This window comes from Buteo buteo, chromosome 8 (assembly GCF_964188355.1).
Source record: "Buteo buteo chromosome 8, bButBut1.hap1.1, whole genome shotgun sequence".
In the NCBI taxonomy this organism is placed as follows: domain Eukaryota; kingdom Metazoa; phylum Chordata; class Aves; order Accipitriformes; family Accipitridae; genus Buteo; species Buteo buteo.
In genome coordinates this window covers 597,366-615,002 of record NC_134178.1, presented here as the reverse complement: position 1 = coordinate 615,002, position 17,637 = coordinate 597,366, and the positions used below count along the sequence as shown (strand labels likewise).

General features: G+C 50.2%; 1 protein-coding gene across 2 annotated transcripts; it reads left to right on the top strand.

Moving 5' to 3' along the window:
* Positions 1–3,026: 3,026 nt before the first annotated feature.
* On the top strand, positions 3,027–17,637 carry RS1 (retinoschisin 1). 2 transcript variants are annotated; one of them, XM_075034675.1, is made up of 6 exons: positions 3,027–3,156; positions 11,329–11,354; positions 11,666–11,771; positions 15,894–16,035; positions 16,173–16,368; positions 17,485–17,637. In XM_075034675.1, the coding sequence occupies exons 1-6, from the start codon at positions 3,027–3,029 to the stop codon at positions 17,635–17,637; spliced, it is 753 nt and encodes a 250-aa protein (XP_074890776.1). The 2 variants fall into 2 exon arrangements, with proteins under 2 accessions (XP_074890776.1, XP_074890775.1); XM_075034674.1 differs by having other exon boundaries at positions 11,320–11,354.

Sequence of the window (17,637 nt, the reverse complement as noted above, 5' to 3'; positions counted from 1 at the left end):
CTCCTGGATGCACAGCTCTGCTGTGCTCCGAAGCAAATTCATTTCTCATAAGGAGAAAGCATTAAGTCTGCATAAGATGCTGGCATGGGGCTCCTCAAATTGTGCTGAGCTCTATCTATATCTGTTAACAAAGCAATGCCAAGGTACAGACTGGAGCACTGGCCTCCAGTCATCCATGCTGTTTAATTCTTAGCAAACTCCTGGTAAAAATGTGGTTACGGCCAGCTAACCCAGCTGAGGAAGGACACGTGCCAGGGAGCATCTCTGGACAGGGTGTCAAACAGCCTCTACTTGACTTTGTTCCCCCTGCTGCCATCCCAGGGGCTTTGCACCCTTACGTACCCCCATGCCTTCATGTCACACCCCTGGAAACGCAAGCTATACTCTCAACTTCACGAACTAAAAGCATCCCAATGGTGCAGGACGGCCTTTGTGTTATCTACCAAGTCTGGGGGAAGAAAACACACCAAGGTATCTGAGGGCCATGAAAACATACCAAAATGTGTTAAGGACAATGGGACATGAGCTGGACCTGAAGAAGATGTGTGGCCAAAAGAGTGAACCTGCCCAGGCAGTTCCTGCCCCTTTTTTATGTAGCAGTGTGGATGTCACCAAACTGTCCTACTTTGGACCATTTGTACCAGCCATGGTTTTGTTTCATAATCAATGCCAGGCTAATGTTTGTGCTTTTAAAATTTTATTTTTACTTTTTATAAAGGGCAAATGTAGCTCTTTCTGTGGCTGTATTGTGTACTCGCTTTAAAATGTTTTCTGTCTTCTGTACCTGAAAGTATTTGTATGCTTAATAGGAATTAACTAAAAGTGATTCATTTAGCAATGTTGCCTGCAGTGGCAGCATGATTTTGCTGTTTACAGTTATTAAAATGAAGGACCATCAACACCATTAGACACAGAGGGTCTGAACTGCATAGTATTTATACAGAGACTTTAATTTTAAGGCTTTTCTACTCTTCATGTGAACCAATTTGATTTTTTGAATGCTACAGATATATTTTTAAACAAAGGCTGCCCTCTTTTCTGTGGGAAATTTTATAACTGGGGACCCACCCATTTTGAGGGTGTCCCTTTGGATGAAATGTTCTTTGATAATAGCTGTGCTATTTCTGAATATGATCCCTGTGCATTTCTTACACAAAATCAAGACCTGTTTGAAGGGTGGAGTTGACCATAAGCCAAGTTGATTTTAAACTGCATGGGGTGATGAGGGAGAATTTGATTTTGCTTTTTTAAAATACAGTAGGTGATTTCCTTCTGGGTGGGCAGCTCTGTCTCCCAGTGACCCATGCTTATGAGACCATAAGGCAAGAGGCTGAAGCCCTGGTCTGGTTTTCCAAGAGCTATGTGGATGAAGGTATTTAGGGATTTTTAAGCAGGGATTTTCAAGCCTATGGGATTTAGATGGCAAGTGCTCATCAATGCAGAGAGGGAATAGATATCCAAGTGTCTTCAGCAGCTCTGGAAATCTCTGTCTCTGTCTCTGTCTCTTTAGACCAGATGGCAAAGAGAGGGAGAGAGCAAGCCTTGCCCAGATACTGTCTAGAGCCTGGCTCGAGATGCTGCACCGTGGCGGATGCACAGAGGCTGCCCTGGTACCCTCAGTGAGGATCATGTTTGTTCACCCCCCGGCTGGACCTTCTGGTAGGTCTCGCTGCCCCGAGAGGGGTGCTGCATATGAGTGTGAGGCCTCTGAGAAAAAATCAGGAGCAGCCCCCTGCCCTTCGGAAAATGACCCCCTCCCTGCTGCCTGGGACGAGCCGCCCTGCTTGCTCACCCTGCCAGGCATTGATGCTCCCCAGTGTTTGGGGTGAGCTGGCCCAAGGCCATGAAGCAGGATGGCTGTGTCCCTGCAGGGGTCCGCCTGCGATAACCCGTCCTCTCCCTGAGGGTAAATTTAAGTGGGAAAAGTGGTGGGTTGAGGGGATTAAACTGCTCGAGGCTGAGCAAAGCAGTGAGCCCCCTTGGCAGGAGACTCACGCTGCATGCCCTGGCGAGGCTGGGATGCATCATCGCTGGAGGTGTAACTGCAGAGGGATGCCATGCCTGACATCCCATTTATGGGGCATTCCAAATTTGTGGGTATCCCAAGGCAGGTGAGATTAATCCTGCCCAGGGGACTGTTTACAAAAAGTCAACATCCTTGTTTGCACAGCATTTTTTGAATGGATATGGACCAGAAGACTAGAGACAGGTCTAGCTTAATTCGACAGCAGCCCACGTGATCTATGCAGCACTTTAATCTACTCCCTGTGCATACAATCTGAGATCTTTTGAAACAAAGCAAGCTGCTTCTGAAGCAATTGCTTTCAAAAACCTCCATTAAAAATTCACTGCTAATTGCACATAATTAACAGAGATTGGAGGAGCGGATGCAAGAACCACTGGAATCACTAGCAGTCTGTTGTCTTGAATCTTTCAGTCATTTTAAAATCAAATGTGTAACTCTCTTTGATGTAAACCAGTTGAGAAAATGCTATAGGTAGAACTGTTAGCAAAGGGAGGTTTACTTTTTTGGTTTGAGATTTTTACAGCTTAGCAAGTAAACAATTGAAATGTGCTATTTCTGTTTGATCTACTAATTGCAGTTTTCAGCCCCTTGCAATTAGGTGACTAAAAGAGCAGTAAGGCCAGGGCAGATTTCTACACACAGCTATTATTAGGAAAGGCATCGATAGTGTAGAGGTAAATAATTGGGGTGGAAGTTAATAAAAACATATCGCATACAATAGACTATATACTACATATATTTTATAAGCATTAGACATCTGCATTTCTGTGGGGGGTATATGTGGTTTCTAGGTAGGTATGTCCTTGTTTATTTGGACATATGGCTGCATACACAATCAGAATCGCACTCACAGTGTCAGTACCTCAGTACTTTTTACCTTTCAAAAAACTGTTACACATAACACATCCTCTAGGATAGAGCTCGACAGCAATAATTGTGTGGTTGGCTTGGTGGTGCTTGATAAAATCATGAGAATGGAGGAGAGTAAGGTGCTTAGGCAATGCTTAAGTTAATCTCATGCCTTCCCAGCAAGCCGAGCAGCACGCGAAGGAGCTATTCTCAAAAGAGGAAGGAAAAGATGCGGTTCAAGATGGGAAGCGTCCTGCTGTCTCTTCTTTTCTGGTACAAAGGTATGCAGTTTGCCTCCTGAGAGGCACTTTCAGATGTCCCTCTTTGTATTTCTTGTTTCATCCATGCTTCTTTCTTCTGCCAGGGGCTGTGGGGTACAGAGCAAGCTCTTCTCTATGTTCTCATGGAAGCATAATAATTCAGGGAAAGGCAAAATTGTGGAGGAGATGTGTAATTTATGTACATGAGTGAGCAGCGTTCTTACAGCTCTATGAATATTCAGTAGTAAAACTCTGTTTCACAAAATAATTGCAGTGTGAAAAAATTGCCATATAATTTGTCAAAATATGAATTTGCAAAGAAAATTGTCATGCAGCTGAGCCAGTGAGTAAATAATAACGCTGATTTGAAAAATGAGGTACAGTATAACATGAAAGACTGGTCCTTCATTAATCAAAACTCTTGATTAATCAAAACCTGATCATTTTCTCTAGCAGCAAGACATTGCTGATAGAGATCTGCCTTTTTTAAAAGATTCTTTCAGGTATTTTGGCCTGGAAAAGACTTCCAAAGGCACTTCAAGAACAAAAAGCCATCATAAGTCAAGAAAATGGGAAAACTATTTATCAATTTTGAGGCTTTCTCAAATTTACTTTTCAGAAATGTAGCAGTGATAGCAGGTAAGCAGGAGCTAGAAGCAGCCAGAAAATTCAGGGTCACAGTTTCCTTCCATTTTAATTAACCCAGCTGTGGAACACGGAGATAATTTTCTGGGTTGTGTTTGAACTTCTGGCTTCATTGAAGCCAATGGCAAAGCTGCTATTATTATGTTAAACTTCTGCTCTTGCGAAGTGCTGGGCAGTATCTACCAACATTAATGTGTGAAAAGAGTATGATCTGTCAGAGTGTGGGACAGATTTATCAGGCAGTCCATCTTTTCCCCCATGGATGTTGAATTCTCAGTGGTTTGCTTTGTCTAGTTTTTGCTGTCCTTCTCTGTTTCCATTGAATATTTTGGTCTACCAAATTTCATGGATAGGAAAGTGTTCCTCAACTGGCTGTGCCTTCATTTCATCCTATTATGCTTGGCTGTACCCCACTCTAATTAATAGGTCTTTCTTTTAATCTTCCAGCAAATATTTGTGCATTCTCCTCATACCTTATCTCTTCGCTCTCCTTTGTTTCACGTGGGAAGGTTACCGGTGCCTGAGCTTCTTGAAAGGCTGTTTTTACCCAGATGCCAGCATTTTTTTTCCCAATGGGTGGCATAACTGCAATTAGTCCTTGGAATGGGTTCATACCTTGCTCTCAATCCCAGACACAGCTTGCTTTTAATAGACACCCACACATCAGGATATTTTCAGAGAGCCTGCAGTGAAAAATTACTTGCAGGATCACTTTCCAGGCATCGCTCCTTTGGTATTTAATTTATTTGCTTAATTTACTGGTTTTCTTAATTTACTGTTTTTCTCTGCTTCGTGATCTAAGTGGCCTCTTCTGGATAAAGAGCGAGCAGTGACCCTCTGCCCAGGTCCCCCCTCACACTCCTGCCTCTCCCACCATGGAGAAGGTGCCGCTAGGTCAGTCCTCTGAGCCACGTGCACCAATGCCACGAAAAGCTCCTTAGCTTGTTTTCTCTGGCAGAGCAAATGGCTTAGAGGAGCACCCCCGGCCCCCGCGCCTTGGCTGGGCTTGTGTTTGCCGGGGACACCACCGCAGCAGCAGCAGCATATGGTGCAGCAGGCGGGCTCCTGCGACGAGAGCCGCAGCAGCTGCTGGGCCCCCTCCATATGGTGAGGGGGAGCACCCCAAGCCCCGGATTGACATGAATATGCTTTTAGCACATTGAATGTGACATGCCCGCTCTGCATTACTCCATCCGTGCTCACTACACGTCGGGGAATAAGCACACCTCGGCAGTTTAAAAGAGCGGATTTCTTTTTTTTCCTCTCTCTGTTTTTTGCAGCTTTGAAAAAAAACACAAAAAAACCCCAAACACCAAAATCAAAGGCCCAAACCTGTCTTCGAATCACAGTAAATAACATCTTTAGTTCTGCTCTTTGGCATAATCAATACATCTAATGAAATTACTATGCAGGCAGTGTTCTGCATAGCTCTAAGCAGGAAGGAACAAACATGTCAATAAGATCAGAAATTGCCAAAAATTTTCAAAGGAACACTTTAAAAAAAAAGATAATTATACATCTCAAGAAGAAAAGGGGAAATGTTGATTTTTTTTCAAATTATTTAAGGTTTTTCCAAATATTTTCACAACATAGAAAAATTTTGTTGGCGATAGCAGGCATAAAAGAGAAACGAATATGAATTAAATAGGTATAATTATCATTATTTAAATGTTTTTTATCGCTTTCAGATAAATACCAGTAAATAAGACACAATGCAAATGAATGAAAATGGAAATGAAATAAAAATAATTCAAATAAAGAAAACGAAATGGAAGCAAAAATAACAAAACCATGAAAAATCCCCACAAAATGGTGGGGGAAGACAGCAGCCATGTTAAAGCACAAGAGAGGAGCTTAAGGCGAAGTATGAGCCCTTCTCCCCTCTGCAGGCTGACGCTGGTCCTCTTGCCTCCAGTCTCTGGCTCCGACCGCGCCTGATGGCGATGAGCAGAGATGAGTCCTCGCAGGCTGATGTCTGCTGGGGCGGTGGTGCCCTCCTGGGGCGTGCCAGGGACAGAATATCATCTACAGGGGAAAGAGGCTGAGCATTTGGCCCAGCATGGCTTTAGGTGGTGAGAGCCCCTGGATGAACAGCCTGTTTTCACCAGGCCAGCCTGGCTCCCAAAATCTTTCGGTGGACGCAGATCTGCATATGCCCCGGGGGGTCTCTGCCTGCCAGCGTAGCTCCCAAAGACTATTTTAAGCCTGCACTTTTTAGAAATAAAGGCCCTGTTTGCATGACACGGTCCCACAGAGCCCGCTTAGCACGGCCACGGAAAAAGCCCTGGGGGAAGAACAACAAAAGCAACGAGGAAGGGACTGGGCAAGGGAGCTATGCCCGCCGAGGGGACCTGGGGACGGCCAGGGCTGCAGCAGGGGTCCCTGGGGCCATCGCCACTGGCGCAGGGCAAGGAGAGATGGAGAAAACACTGCGCGCGATGGTGGCCTGGGACGTGGCAGCTTCCCCAAAAGCACCTTGCTACTCAGGCTGGTGCAGCCCGGCGTGAGTCACCTCGCTCGCCTGGCACGATTTCCAGGGCTGGGATGTAAAAATAGCCTAGGTTAATAATATAGCAACCCACAAACTAGCACCTGATGGGCACAGAGGTACCGCAATGGTTTTTTTCAGTGTCTCGACCTGCTGTGTTGCTTACAGACCGCCTTACCTAACTGCTTCCTGATGCTCTCTAATGTGGTGCTCAAGGAAAACAGGGTCTTGCAATGGTGTGCCTTTCAGAAAACGTGATCGAACCAGTGCCATTCATTCCAGTCACCTCTGTCGTTTCTGTGACAGCTTTTTCTGGGGCCCCAGTCACATTCTCCTGTTTTTCCAGCTGCTTTCCTTTCCCCTGTCCCACAGCCCACACGTGCCGAAGGGAAGCAGGTGACCAGCTGTGCAGCAGGAGCCACCATGCCAGGAAAGTGCTGCATCATGGAGGGAGTGCTCTCCTCTGGGAGAAGCAGGGAGAAAATAATTTTGCTTGTCTCTCTGAGCTCTGTTAAACTGAGATGTTGCTTGCAGAGATGAGAGGCAAGATTAACTATTTTCCAGCTGAAGCTTCTAGGCCACCTAAATCATGAAGTCAATAAACAAAGTCATTAACATTTTCCACATACTTTGCCTGCAATGACCAGGTTTATGTGAACTTATTCCGGTAAATTGAGTGACTGACATTTATTCTGTGTTATATTTTATTTCCCTCTTTTATTTTATAATGTGCTTTCTCATGCTTGTGTATCCGTCATTAATTCTAGCCATGCTAAAAAATGATGGCTTGCTGTCATGGCTTTATGGTCAGGATATTCAATATGATTTCTCAAAGCTGACCTTACCGGAATTTGCTTAGCATTTGGCGGTGTTACTTCTGCCCACACTTACCTTTCTCCTCTCTTCCTCTTGTTTAACCACGTTCTTAATGACCACAAATTTTCTGAGACACATGGTTACCTGTTCCTGTTGTTAAAATGCCAGCAGCTGAGCCTCCTTGCTACTGCTTGCCCCTTCCTTTCCTCAGCTAGCCCCAAGTTGCGGCTGCTGCTTTATCCCACTTCCACCTCGGGAAACCCGCGTCCTCCCCATTCCGGCATCCCAGGACTGCCTCTGCCAGCTCTTTTCCTTCTGCCCCAAACCTGGGCCAGTCCCTGGGTTCTCTCCCCTCCATCCCGCTCACTAGTGCCAAGCAGGGCCATCCCAGGGCCTGTGCTCCAGCCCAGCCCCCAGGACGGGCGCTCTGGCACAAAATCCTCCCCGGTGCTTGCCCAAGCCCCAGTCCCCAAATCCTGCGCTACGGGGCGGCATTTGTGCGCAGTGGTGCGTTGGGCGCACCACGCTGCAGGGCAGGATGGAGGGGCAGGAGAGGCGATGCCCTACCTCCCTGCCTCTCACTCACAGATAATAATTTATTTCACTGAACTGATGGTTTGCTGAATGTCCTGGGGCACTGCAGGGACTGTAAATAGGGCTCTTTCCTTTTTAATGTTTTGGTGTTTTTTTCAGTCCTGTACTTTTAAAACAACAGCCCTCGGCGGCCGTGCAGGACTTATGACTCTCCCACGAATTGCAGCAATTCGTTCTGTCTGACCTACAATTACCAATTATCTGTAACCTTCCTTGAAGGCAAACACGCTCACTATAAAAGCATGCTGCCCATCACATTTTTAGAGTATTGGCAGCCAGCTTTCCTCTTCATTTCCTTTGTAGGACAGGGCCCGTCACAGCTGTAAACACAACAATATATCAATTACTACTTTTTCTGGCCAACTGCAGGCAAGGGCATCTTTTCCTCTCCTCTCCCGACACCAGGGGTTATCAGGCCACGCTGCCCAGGCAGGACGTTTGGCCAACCCGCTGCCGTGCTTACCCCAAGCCGATCCCGCTGCTCCCCTGTGCCGCAGGCGGCGGCGGTCGGATGGCTGAGCCACTCGTGGGAGTGAGCCCTTAGCAGTTAACCTCTTCTAGCTCAAAAAGCAAAGTCGATCTCCTATTTGAGACATTTAAACCAGCGAGGTGTGGAGGCCCCTAGCCCAGCAGGGACAGCCAGAGGGGCAGCACGCCAGCATCCCTGCCCCAGCACTGCCTTTGCACCACTGTCTGTCCCAGGGGTGGCCCAATAACAGGCTGTACTGAAAAAAGGGCTTTTATGCCAGAAATCCACACCCTTGCTTGATTTGCAGTTAATGTACCCCAGCTGAGAAGCCTAAAAACCCTGAAAGCTGCTCTTGTAGCTCAGGAGCAGGCATTGCTGACCAGGTGCAGCCACCCAAGCATTGCCAGGGCAGGAGGGTTTATTCCTGGTGGTTGAGTAAGTGCTACTGTACACCCACTCACCTGAAAACTATTCATTTTTTTCCTGTTGCTTTACTCGCAGCCATTGGATTTCCAGCTGCATGTGTCAATGACGTGCCAAATTTTGGTCTTGGCTCTCAAATACCCAGGCAGGGACTCAGGAGGCGTGCTGAAGGGCTCAGCATGGACCCAAAGCAATACCCTACATCAGTCTGGTAATTCACATCCCCTTTCCCCACCTCAGGTGCACAGTGCACAATAGTAAGCTTCACCACAATACAGTCTTCCTCATGCTGGGCAAATGGACCCAACACAAATGTAATCAAATATTTTGTCCCTATACAAAGTATATTCATTTGCTAGTTTGTTTACCAGGTTTTCTCTGTAGCCGCTAAAGGGGAGCCACGGTGAGTATTGAGGTAGAGAGGTGCAGGCACCTTTGCTTTCACCTCTGCACGGCTCCACTCACTTCTCAGGTCATTGCCAGGCCAAAGTGCATTTAACTGCCATAAGAAAAATAGGAAATGACCCACAAAAGTTTTTTGTCCACAAAAATCAGTCTTCTAAAGATGCAAATAAAGAGGTTAAGGAACACATAGTGAGCACACATCTCTAAATGAAACTTGAATGCCTGCAGACTGAAGCAGCTGAGCCCGCTGCCCCGCGAGCTCAGACCTGCTCGGCAATTGCTGGGCAGCGGGGATGCACGGCGGGCCGTGCTGGCTGGGGAGCTGGTCTCCCAAATCCCAGGGTATCGAAGCTACCTGCACCCTTGCAGCTGGTGCTCCCAGAGCAGGGAGCCCATCCTGCTGGGAAAGGCCACCGCGCCACCGGCTGGAGCGCCTGCCGGCTCGGCTCCCGTGCCCCGGTGCCAGTGCCGCTCCGGCATCGGCATCAAACCGGCGGGAGAGGCACTGCATTGCTCTTATTGGCCAAGGTGGTAGAGTTTTGATAGGTGATCCTGTTGCGTACCGTGCTGATCTGAGGACAGGCAGCATTACCCTGAACCACCCTCGCGCGGGTTTACGTTGACCTGCTGTGCCCCGCGTGGGACAGCACGGAGGTGGCGATGTGCCACGCGGCTTCGCGCCCGCACCTCCGCCGTGGTTTTCTCATTGCACAAGGGAGTCACGGGGCTTGGCCGGGTAACATCTGTGCTGGGAAAGGTGGAGCGCGGCGTTGTGCATGGCCCCCAGCCTACGCTGTCCAAGAGGCCAGACCTGGAGACGTGCACCCACATTTTCCTGCTGAGCTCGATGGGGTCTGGGTGCCCCCTCCCTCCCTCTTGGGCCCGACTAAAAGCCACGTCTTTTTATTGTAAACCAACGTTTACTTCTTCTGCCAGGGCCGATGCCTTGGGTTAATGCGGTAAGTTCCTGATGCCAGAAATGCTGCGCTGGGACACTGAAGCAAAGGACACCATCTCTGTGTTAAAGAAAGGGTGTTTTTTTAAATTTCTTTATAATTTTGTTCTTTTCTGGGGTGTTTCTTTCAGACTCTTGATACATTCAGGCTCAGTGTCACACCCAAGGAGCTGTTGCATTTCAGTAATAAATGGAACTTTGTCTATAGTTTATATTTCAGATGATTATAATTGCACAGTGTTTATGAGTCTTTTGAGATGAAACTTGCTATAGAAATGTGAGATGTAAATTCCCAGCATTAGTTGGAGCTTCCTAGGCTCAGCAAAGTGACAGTGTATGAATGAATAAATCATAACTAGATTTCAGTGAATAATTCAGAGTCTAATACATTTGGTGAAAAGATCCTCTTTTCGTATTCACAAAACCTCTGTTTGGAGATGGCAGGTTTCTCATGGATCCTGTACGCAAGTTTTTAGCTGCTGAATAGCTTGGTCCTTAGTGGCTAACAGATTCCCTGCTGGCATTGAAAACATGATGTTTGACATTTGACTTGTGTTGATGAGTTATCAGCAGTCCTAGCACTATTTTTTGTAATTTTTTTTATTTTCATAGTTGTCTGGGAACTATTTTGCCAGTCCAAACGCTACTAACGTGGTCTGCTTTGGACTTCACTGTGAAGCGGGAGAGCCCTTTCAGCAAGGAAAGGGCTCATAAAAACTCAGTGACAGGCAGGCCATAAACCAGGTCAGATGTTACAAAAACAGCAGCTCTTCCTCTACGGCCACAACAACTGTTTTTCTCTAAGAAAGAAAAAAAAGGGACTCTTGTATGTAAGATGGATTGGGAAGACCTATTGACATTTAATTTTCCTCCATCCCATCCAGAGGGAGTGATGCCAGGCCAGGCACCTCGCGGGCTGTCCCATCTCCTCCAAAGGCACTGGGAATTTGCAGTGGCACCAGGCTGGGCTTTCACCCTTGGAGCTCATCAGCTCACATGTTTTAAGAGCAAACTGGGAAAGGGAAACTGTGGGGCAGGAAGACAGCAAGAAGGGATAGGAGCAAAATTAGCTGTATAGCAGAGGCCAAGGGGGCTGGCATGGGTCTCCTCAGGACATTTCAGGCATGTTTGATCAGAAAGAGGAGATGCCAAAGGCATTGAAAAGAAAACAGTGCAGGAGTAGCACTGACACAGGCACATGCAGTGCCCTGTTCCTGCCCATCCTCCTGCTTTCCCCTGGCAATCAGCCTGGGGAAACGCAGTAGATTCATCAGTCCTTCCATGATTTATTTGTCCCCAGCTCAGGAGTAAATGTTCATTCCGTTTCCCGACGTTTGCTTGCAGCATGTTCATTTCTGACCTCTCTCTCTCTTCTTCCCTCCATGCCCACTGCCCCAGCTGCAATGGCCCTCTCCCCGGGAGAGGTAAGTCTCTCTGGCTGGTTTGGCTGCCGGGTAAATGCTGGGGGTCCGGCACTGCCCAGCTCCAGTGCTTTGGGGCAGAAGGAGGGATGGCAACTCGGCCTCCAAGCCCAGGCACATGCTTTGACCTCTGAATCCAAGAGGGAGTCATCCCACGTTTCATGCCAGGCTGGCATGAAGAACGGGGCTCAGAGAAGGTGCAGCAGCTCAGGCGGGCGCGAGGTCTGTCTAAGCTTTGGGACTCAGATTTAGTCTTGTGTCACTATTGTTGATGACTACGTTGATTTATCACTGGATTTTTTCCTTCTCTTTAGGATGAGAGACTGGAGCTGTGGCACAGCAAGGCTTGCAAATGCGATTGCCAAGGAGGTCCTAACTCGGTGTGGTCCAGTGGGACTAACAGCTTAGAGTGCATGCCAGGTAATGTGCCAGCACGCTTTTAGCCATGTTGGGTGATCTTCAACAGCTTCCCCAGTTGTACCCTGCATTGCAGAGGTGACACATCGCGGCGGTACTTGTTCCGAACCCAGCTGCCGGCAGGGGCCGGGGGAGCTGCACCGGTGGGAGGTGCAGGGTGACCCTGCACTGTTGGGCAGAGGGGCAGGGGCTGTGCCTGGACCTCGGGAGGTCACCCAGGGTGGCCCAGGCTGGCCAGTGCTGGTGGGCACTTGCCTGCCCTGTCCCTACAGCACTGGTGCTCCCAGAAAGCGCCTGGGGCAGCTACCGCCCTGTGCAGGATTTGCTGTGGGAAACCTTTTGTACCACCTAGGCTCATTCTCCCTTGCTGCAGCTTAGCCTGTGACAGCTTCTCCTCTCTCCAGGGGTCAAGGAAAACAGTTAATTCTTTCTTTGCAGCATATTTTTAAACAGTAAAAGACCACAATCTTGTTTTCCCTGGTCTGCCCCTGCCCAGCTCCTTCAGCCATTCCTTACAGATCATGTTTTATAGATTTCTGATCAAGATCTTTCCTCATTATTCTCTGCAACCACCACATTTTCCCAGATGTGTTACCCCAGCAAGGCTTTATCAGTGCCCGGCTGGTCCTCAGGTTTAGCTCATGTGTCCCACAGAAGCTGCACTCTTGTTCAGGCCTCTGTCACGCAGATTTTCAGAGGTGTTCACCCCCTCTGGAGCTGGGTGCTGAAAGCGGTACCTCCCTTACACCCGCTAGCAACCACCTCTTCCCAGCTCCCACGAGAGGCTGTGCAACAACTTGAAGTGTGTTTTGCTGCCCACGGGTTCCCCGGGGGAGATACACCAGGGAAACGACCACCCCAGCGCTCAGCATTTGGCATGGCTGCCCAGAAGGAGGAGGAGGTTAAAAGAGTTAACCTGGAAGAGCTCTGAGCGGAAGCCAGGATGGGCTAGAAAGCAAATAAAAACGTGTATTGACAGGAAGATACGACACCACTGGCAGAGCTTGCAGGCATAAGCAAATGGAAGTGCGAGGGGAAAACCCCCAGGCGTTTCTATTCCACACTGGTGTGGGACCTGAAGGTTTCCCTCCTGCGGCGCGAGGGAGCTGACAAGTGCAGAGGCTTCCCAGTCATCCTTGCCGGGCCATCTACTTCCCCTAAGTTCTCCCTCTGGGTGCCCTGCTCCTGTGGAGATCATGTCCACCTGGGGCTCACCCAGCTTAGGCATTGTCCACAGGCTTCTTTCCTGCCTGGAGAAACTACCAGGAGAGGATTCATCCACTGTGCATGGATGGTGTCTCGTCCCCAGGGCAGAGCAGCCCCAAACATCCCCAGTAAAGGGCCATGGCTTCTCAGGCTCTGTCCTTCCAGTTTCTGCAGCTGGTATCTTCACAGGGCTGCCTGCTGGGGCAGGTACGAAGAGGAAGGCGGCGTTTGCTGGAGACGGCTCCTTGGATGCAGAAGAATCGCTTATAAGAGCTCCAGAAATGACACTTTATATCTCGTTGTGAGGCATGCTCACGCACCCCGCAGAGCCGTAGGGCAGTGCCGAACCGCAGCCAGCACAGCAGAGATCCCCAACCAGCCCCTGGGGAAGTCCTTCTCCTTATGGTGGCTCCCCACCAGCACCTATGCCTGGCATGCCAGCCTGGTCCTACCACACATTTTCTTGCTGCTCAACCTTAACAGTGCACAATTCTCCATACGAAGCCTTGCTACAGCCTGGTACCACCCTGCTGTCGCATGCACCAAGGAATCACAGAATCACACCATGGTTTGGGTTGGAAGGGACCTTTGAAGGTCATCATCTAGTCCAACTCCCCTACCACAGGCAAGGACACCTTCCACTAGCCCAGGCTGCTCAAAGCCCCATCCAACCTGGCCTTGAACACCTCCAGGGATGGGGCAGCCACAGCTTCTCTGGGCAACCTGCTCCACTGCCTCACCATCCGTGGTGTAAAAAATGTCTTCCTTATGTCCAATATAAATCTTCCCTCTTCCCGTTTAAAACCGCTGCCCCTTGAAAGGGAAGGGAAGGAGACACGGCAGGTTCGGTTGACCCGTCCATGGCTGAGGGACACGCGTGTGAGAGGAGCGGCTCCAGGTTTCCTGGCCAGGCGAGGTGTGAGGGATGCTCTCACCCGTTAGCATTATGTAGCTGAGTAATGAAGGCATCTTCCTTGACTAATGAAGGCTGGTCTCCTGAATAACGAATACTGTCACCATATCTCCCAGCTGTCTCTCTCCCCGGGCAGGGGACTTTGCACTCTCCTCACCCAGCCCAGCCATGGCGGTGTGGCCTGGCGTCCCCGCTGCCTGGGGGTGGTTTGCCGAGCCGAGGTGTTGCAGAGCTGCCTCCGGCACAGCCGGCGGGGAGCGGCCGGCCTCGCAACCACCGCACGAGTTTTCTCCGGGTCGGTGGTAACGGCGTTAAATGGCTCAGCCAGTTTGGCCAGGTGGGCAGCAGGAATCTGTTTCGTGGATCCCTGCGCGTAACGCAGCCGGACGCGCCAGAAGGTGACCTGCTAATTGCATTACGGTTGTGTGGTCTGCAGATTAGTGTTGCTAAAAGTAAAGTTGCGTGGTGTTCGAGATAAGCTGCCGAGTAGTAAACACACGGGGCCACCCCAGCTCGGCCGCCCTCTTGCACGGGGGGGAGCAAGGGTTTTAACGTGGCGGAAAAGCGTGATGTTTCCGTGCCTGGAGGAAACGTGTTTTCGTGGGGAAAAACGTGTTAATGAGGTGCTGACTGAGCAAGATATGTTAATGAGATATTGATGCATACGATATCGACCCAGTGGAGCTTGCTAATGAGGCATCGACCGCATGGCCGCAGCTGGGGGAGTTTTACCGGGGAGGCCGCAGTCATGCCAGGCCCTGGCGCCCGCGGACACTCCCCATGTCGGTCATTTTTAATGTGAGGCACCAAGCTAGTTGGTCGGGCATGGCTAAGGTGAGGAAACGTCCTACCCACGAGTGAAGCTGTGCAGAGCTTTGCTCGCTCCTTTATTGCCAAAACCCATGAAATGAACTACGCTGAATTGGAAAATGTGACAGAGTTACCCTTGGGGGCACCACGCCTGCTCCACAGGCTGCAAAATCAGAAAATGCTGCCCACGATATAGATGTTTGCCCAGGCAACCCCCATGTGACATTTGTGAGCACCTTCTTTATGTGTATCTAGATAGGTAGTGATAACCTGATTGCATAAAAAAATGATCATAACAGAAAAACCCACAACTAGGTCCAAGCAGCCTGCAGGCACGCTGCATGGCAGCATCACCAAAGGCTTGCCTTCCAGAGCACTCTGCAGTGACCCACCACAGAAAGGCTTAATGGTGAATGAGTATTTCTACCCCTTGTGGTTTGCAGCCAGCAGGTCTTGCTGAACTTCTCGCTCTCGCAGAAGACAGTGGTGGCCTCAGGTTTGGTAGCCTAAAGATCTGAAGGCAAAAACTCAGATAGAGATCCCTGAGCCTTTGGCAGGGCCAAGCATTACACCTCACTGGCACCAGAGTACCCGCAGGTTTTCCACAAGACAGGATCATTTCCAGATACAAAGATAGTCCCCATAGCAGAAAATGCAGAAGATCTGAGGGTGCTTGTGGAGGGATGATCAGAGCAGGCTCAGCAGTTTTGCCATGCAGGCATAGCCATAAATCAAGACAGTGAATGGAGGAGCAGAAGGAGATAAAGCCCAGCAAGAAAAGCCAGGCCAGGCATTTCTCAAGGACCAGGTGGAGGCTGGCAGCTTGGAGGCTGGATCTGGGTTGATGGATCCAGCCTGGATCTGCTTCCACGTGCTTGCAAGGAGATTCGGACTGCAACAGCTGACTAAAACCTCTCCCCCCAAATACTGCAGGCAGCACAGGTTTAGTAAGTTTGAGAAAGAGGGGAGAGCTAGAAATTGACACAAGACAAGAGTCAGAAATGAGGACCCCATGGGCCCTGGGCAGCAAATACTGCAGGGATTGTGATCCGGGTTTAAGAGCATCCCCAGCATCCTGGCCGGGGAGGAGAGGGTGCAGCGAAACCACAGGGGCTGTCGACTACAAGCGTGCAAACACATTCAGGAAACAAAGCCACTCGTGTCCCTTAAAGTATTTTTTTTCCTTTGTGCTGCAGAGTGCCCCTACCACAAGCCCCTGGGCTTCGAGTCCGGCGCCGTCACCCCCGACCAGATAAGCTGCTCCAACCCTGAGCAGTACACGGGCTGGTATTCCTCCTGGACGGCCAACAAGGCCCGCCTCAATGGCCAAGGCTTCGGGTGAGTCCAAAAATGCCTCCCCGAGGGGCCCTGTGGGCGGGCGGGTGTGGGGGACCCCTGGCAGCATTGGGGACAGGAGGGTCTGTGGTGGGGGGGCAGTGGTGGAGGATGTAGCAGGGCCGGCGGTGTCCCCCCAGGTGCGCGTGGCTCTCCAAGTACCAGGACAACGGGCAGTGGCTGCAGATCGACCTGAAGGAGGTGAAGGTGATCTCGGGGATCCTCACGCAAGGGCGCTGCGACGCCGATGAGTGGATGACCAAGTACAGCATGCAGTACCGCACCGACGAAAACCTCAACTGGGTTTACTACAAGGACCAGACTGGGAACAATCGGGTTGGTGGACTTCACGCTTCGGCCACTGGTGGAGGGGTGGCGTGTTTGGTGACGTGAACGCATCGGGTCTCGGGGAGGTGCCCCAAGAGGGGGGTTCTGTGGGAGCAGCAGGGTGGATGGGGCCCGCTGCTCACCCCACATCTGGGGACAGTCCAGAGGGGGGCATCCCCCCCTGTGGTGAGCGTGAGTGCCTTGCTGACCAGCTGCAGAAAGACAAAATACATTTTTGACGTATTCTAATGATGATAGTGGGGTCCAGATTAAGCTTGGAGGCATTAGCTGGCAGCACCTCCACGATAAAACCCCTTTCTCAGCTGCAGCCGCACAACCCCAGCACGCCTGAGCACTACAAAACAGGGGCTCCTCCTTTTGCTCTATGTCCAGGGCTAGTGCACAGTGACGATGCAGAAAAACCCCTGAGACAAAATGTGCAACTAGTTAAGTCACAAACAACCAAACCGGTCTCACGCCGCACCTATAAGGGGCTGGTTTGAAGTGAAAAATTGCACTGGGGAGACTTTACGGTGGTGCTTGTGGCCCCTGTGCAGCCCAGCTGGGCTGGGGGATGCCACAACTGCTGCCTCCCAGGTGTCCTCAGTGTCCATCTGCTCGTTCCAGCATGGGAGGCTCTGGTGGCTTTGCTGAAGTACCAGTTCCTGCAGCCCTGGGGGGATGCTGAGCTTTCCCCCAAAAACAGGTCACGGCAGCAGGAGACATGGCAGCATGACCAAGCAGTGGCAGAAGGGCCCCCAAATACATTTTTGTCTATATCACTGTGTCTAGGAGCCCAGCTCATGAACTGCAAAGAGTCAAGGTCAATCACGCTCACTCCAAACATGTGGTACCTTGCTGCGAGAAGGCAGATGAGAGAGAACGGGGTCTAGAGATCAAGTCTAGCCTAAACAGAAGTAGTGTAGGAACAATGCAGGGAAAGTGACTTACTCAGAAAACCCAGTCAGCATGTCAAAAATTGTCTGCATCTGGCTATTTTTAAAGTCCTTTATTTTGGGGGTGGAGGAGAGGGAGCCTCCTCCTCCTCCTCTCTGTACAGGCACCCCAAACTCACCGGACAGGACTTCCAGCCCCCTAACCACCTACCCACACCTCTCTCCCCAGGTTTTCTATGGCAACTCGGACCGTTCGTCCTCAGTGCAGAACCTGCTGCGGCCGCCCATCGTGGCCCGCTACATCCGTCTCATCCCACTGGGCTGGCACGTGCGCATCGCCATCCGCATGGAGCTCCTCGAGTGCCTGGGCAAGTGCGGCTGA

Excerpts from the sequence above, each read along its gene's own strand:
- RS1 (XM_075034674.1), top strand. The coding sequence starts at position 3,027 with ATGCTTAAGTTAATCTCATGCCTTCCCAGCAAGCCGAGCAGCACGCGA. Across the intron at positions 3,157-11,319 it reads TCTTCTTTTCTGGTACAAAG|CTGCCCCAGCTGCAATGGCC; the intron begins GTATGCAGTTTG and ends CCTCCATGCCCA. Across the intron at positions 11,772-15,893 it reads CAGCTTAGAGTGCATGCCAG|AGTGCCCCTACCACAAGCCC; the intron begins GTAATGTGCCAG and ends TTTGTGCTGCAG.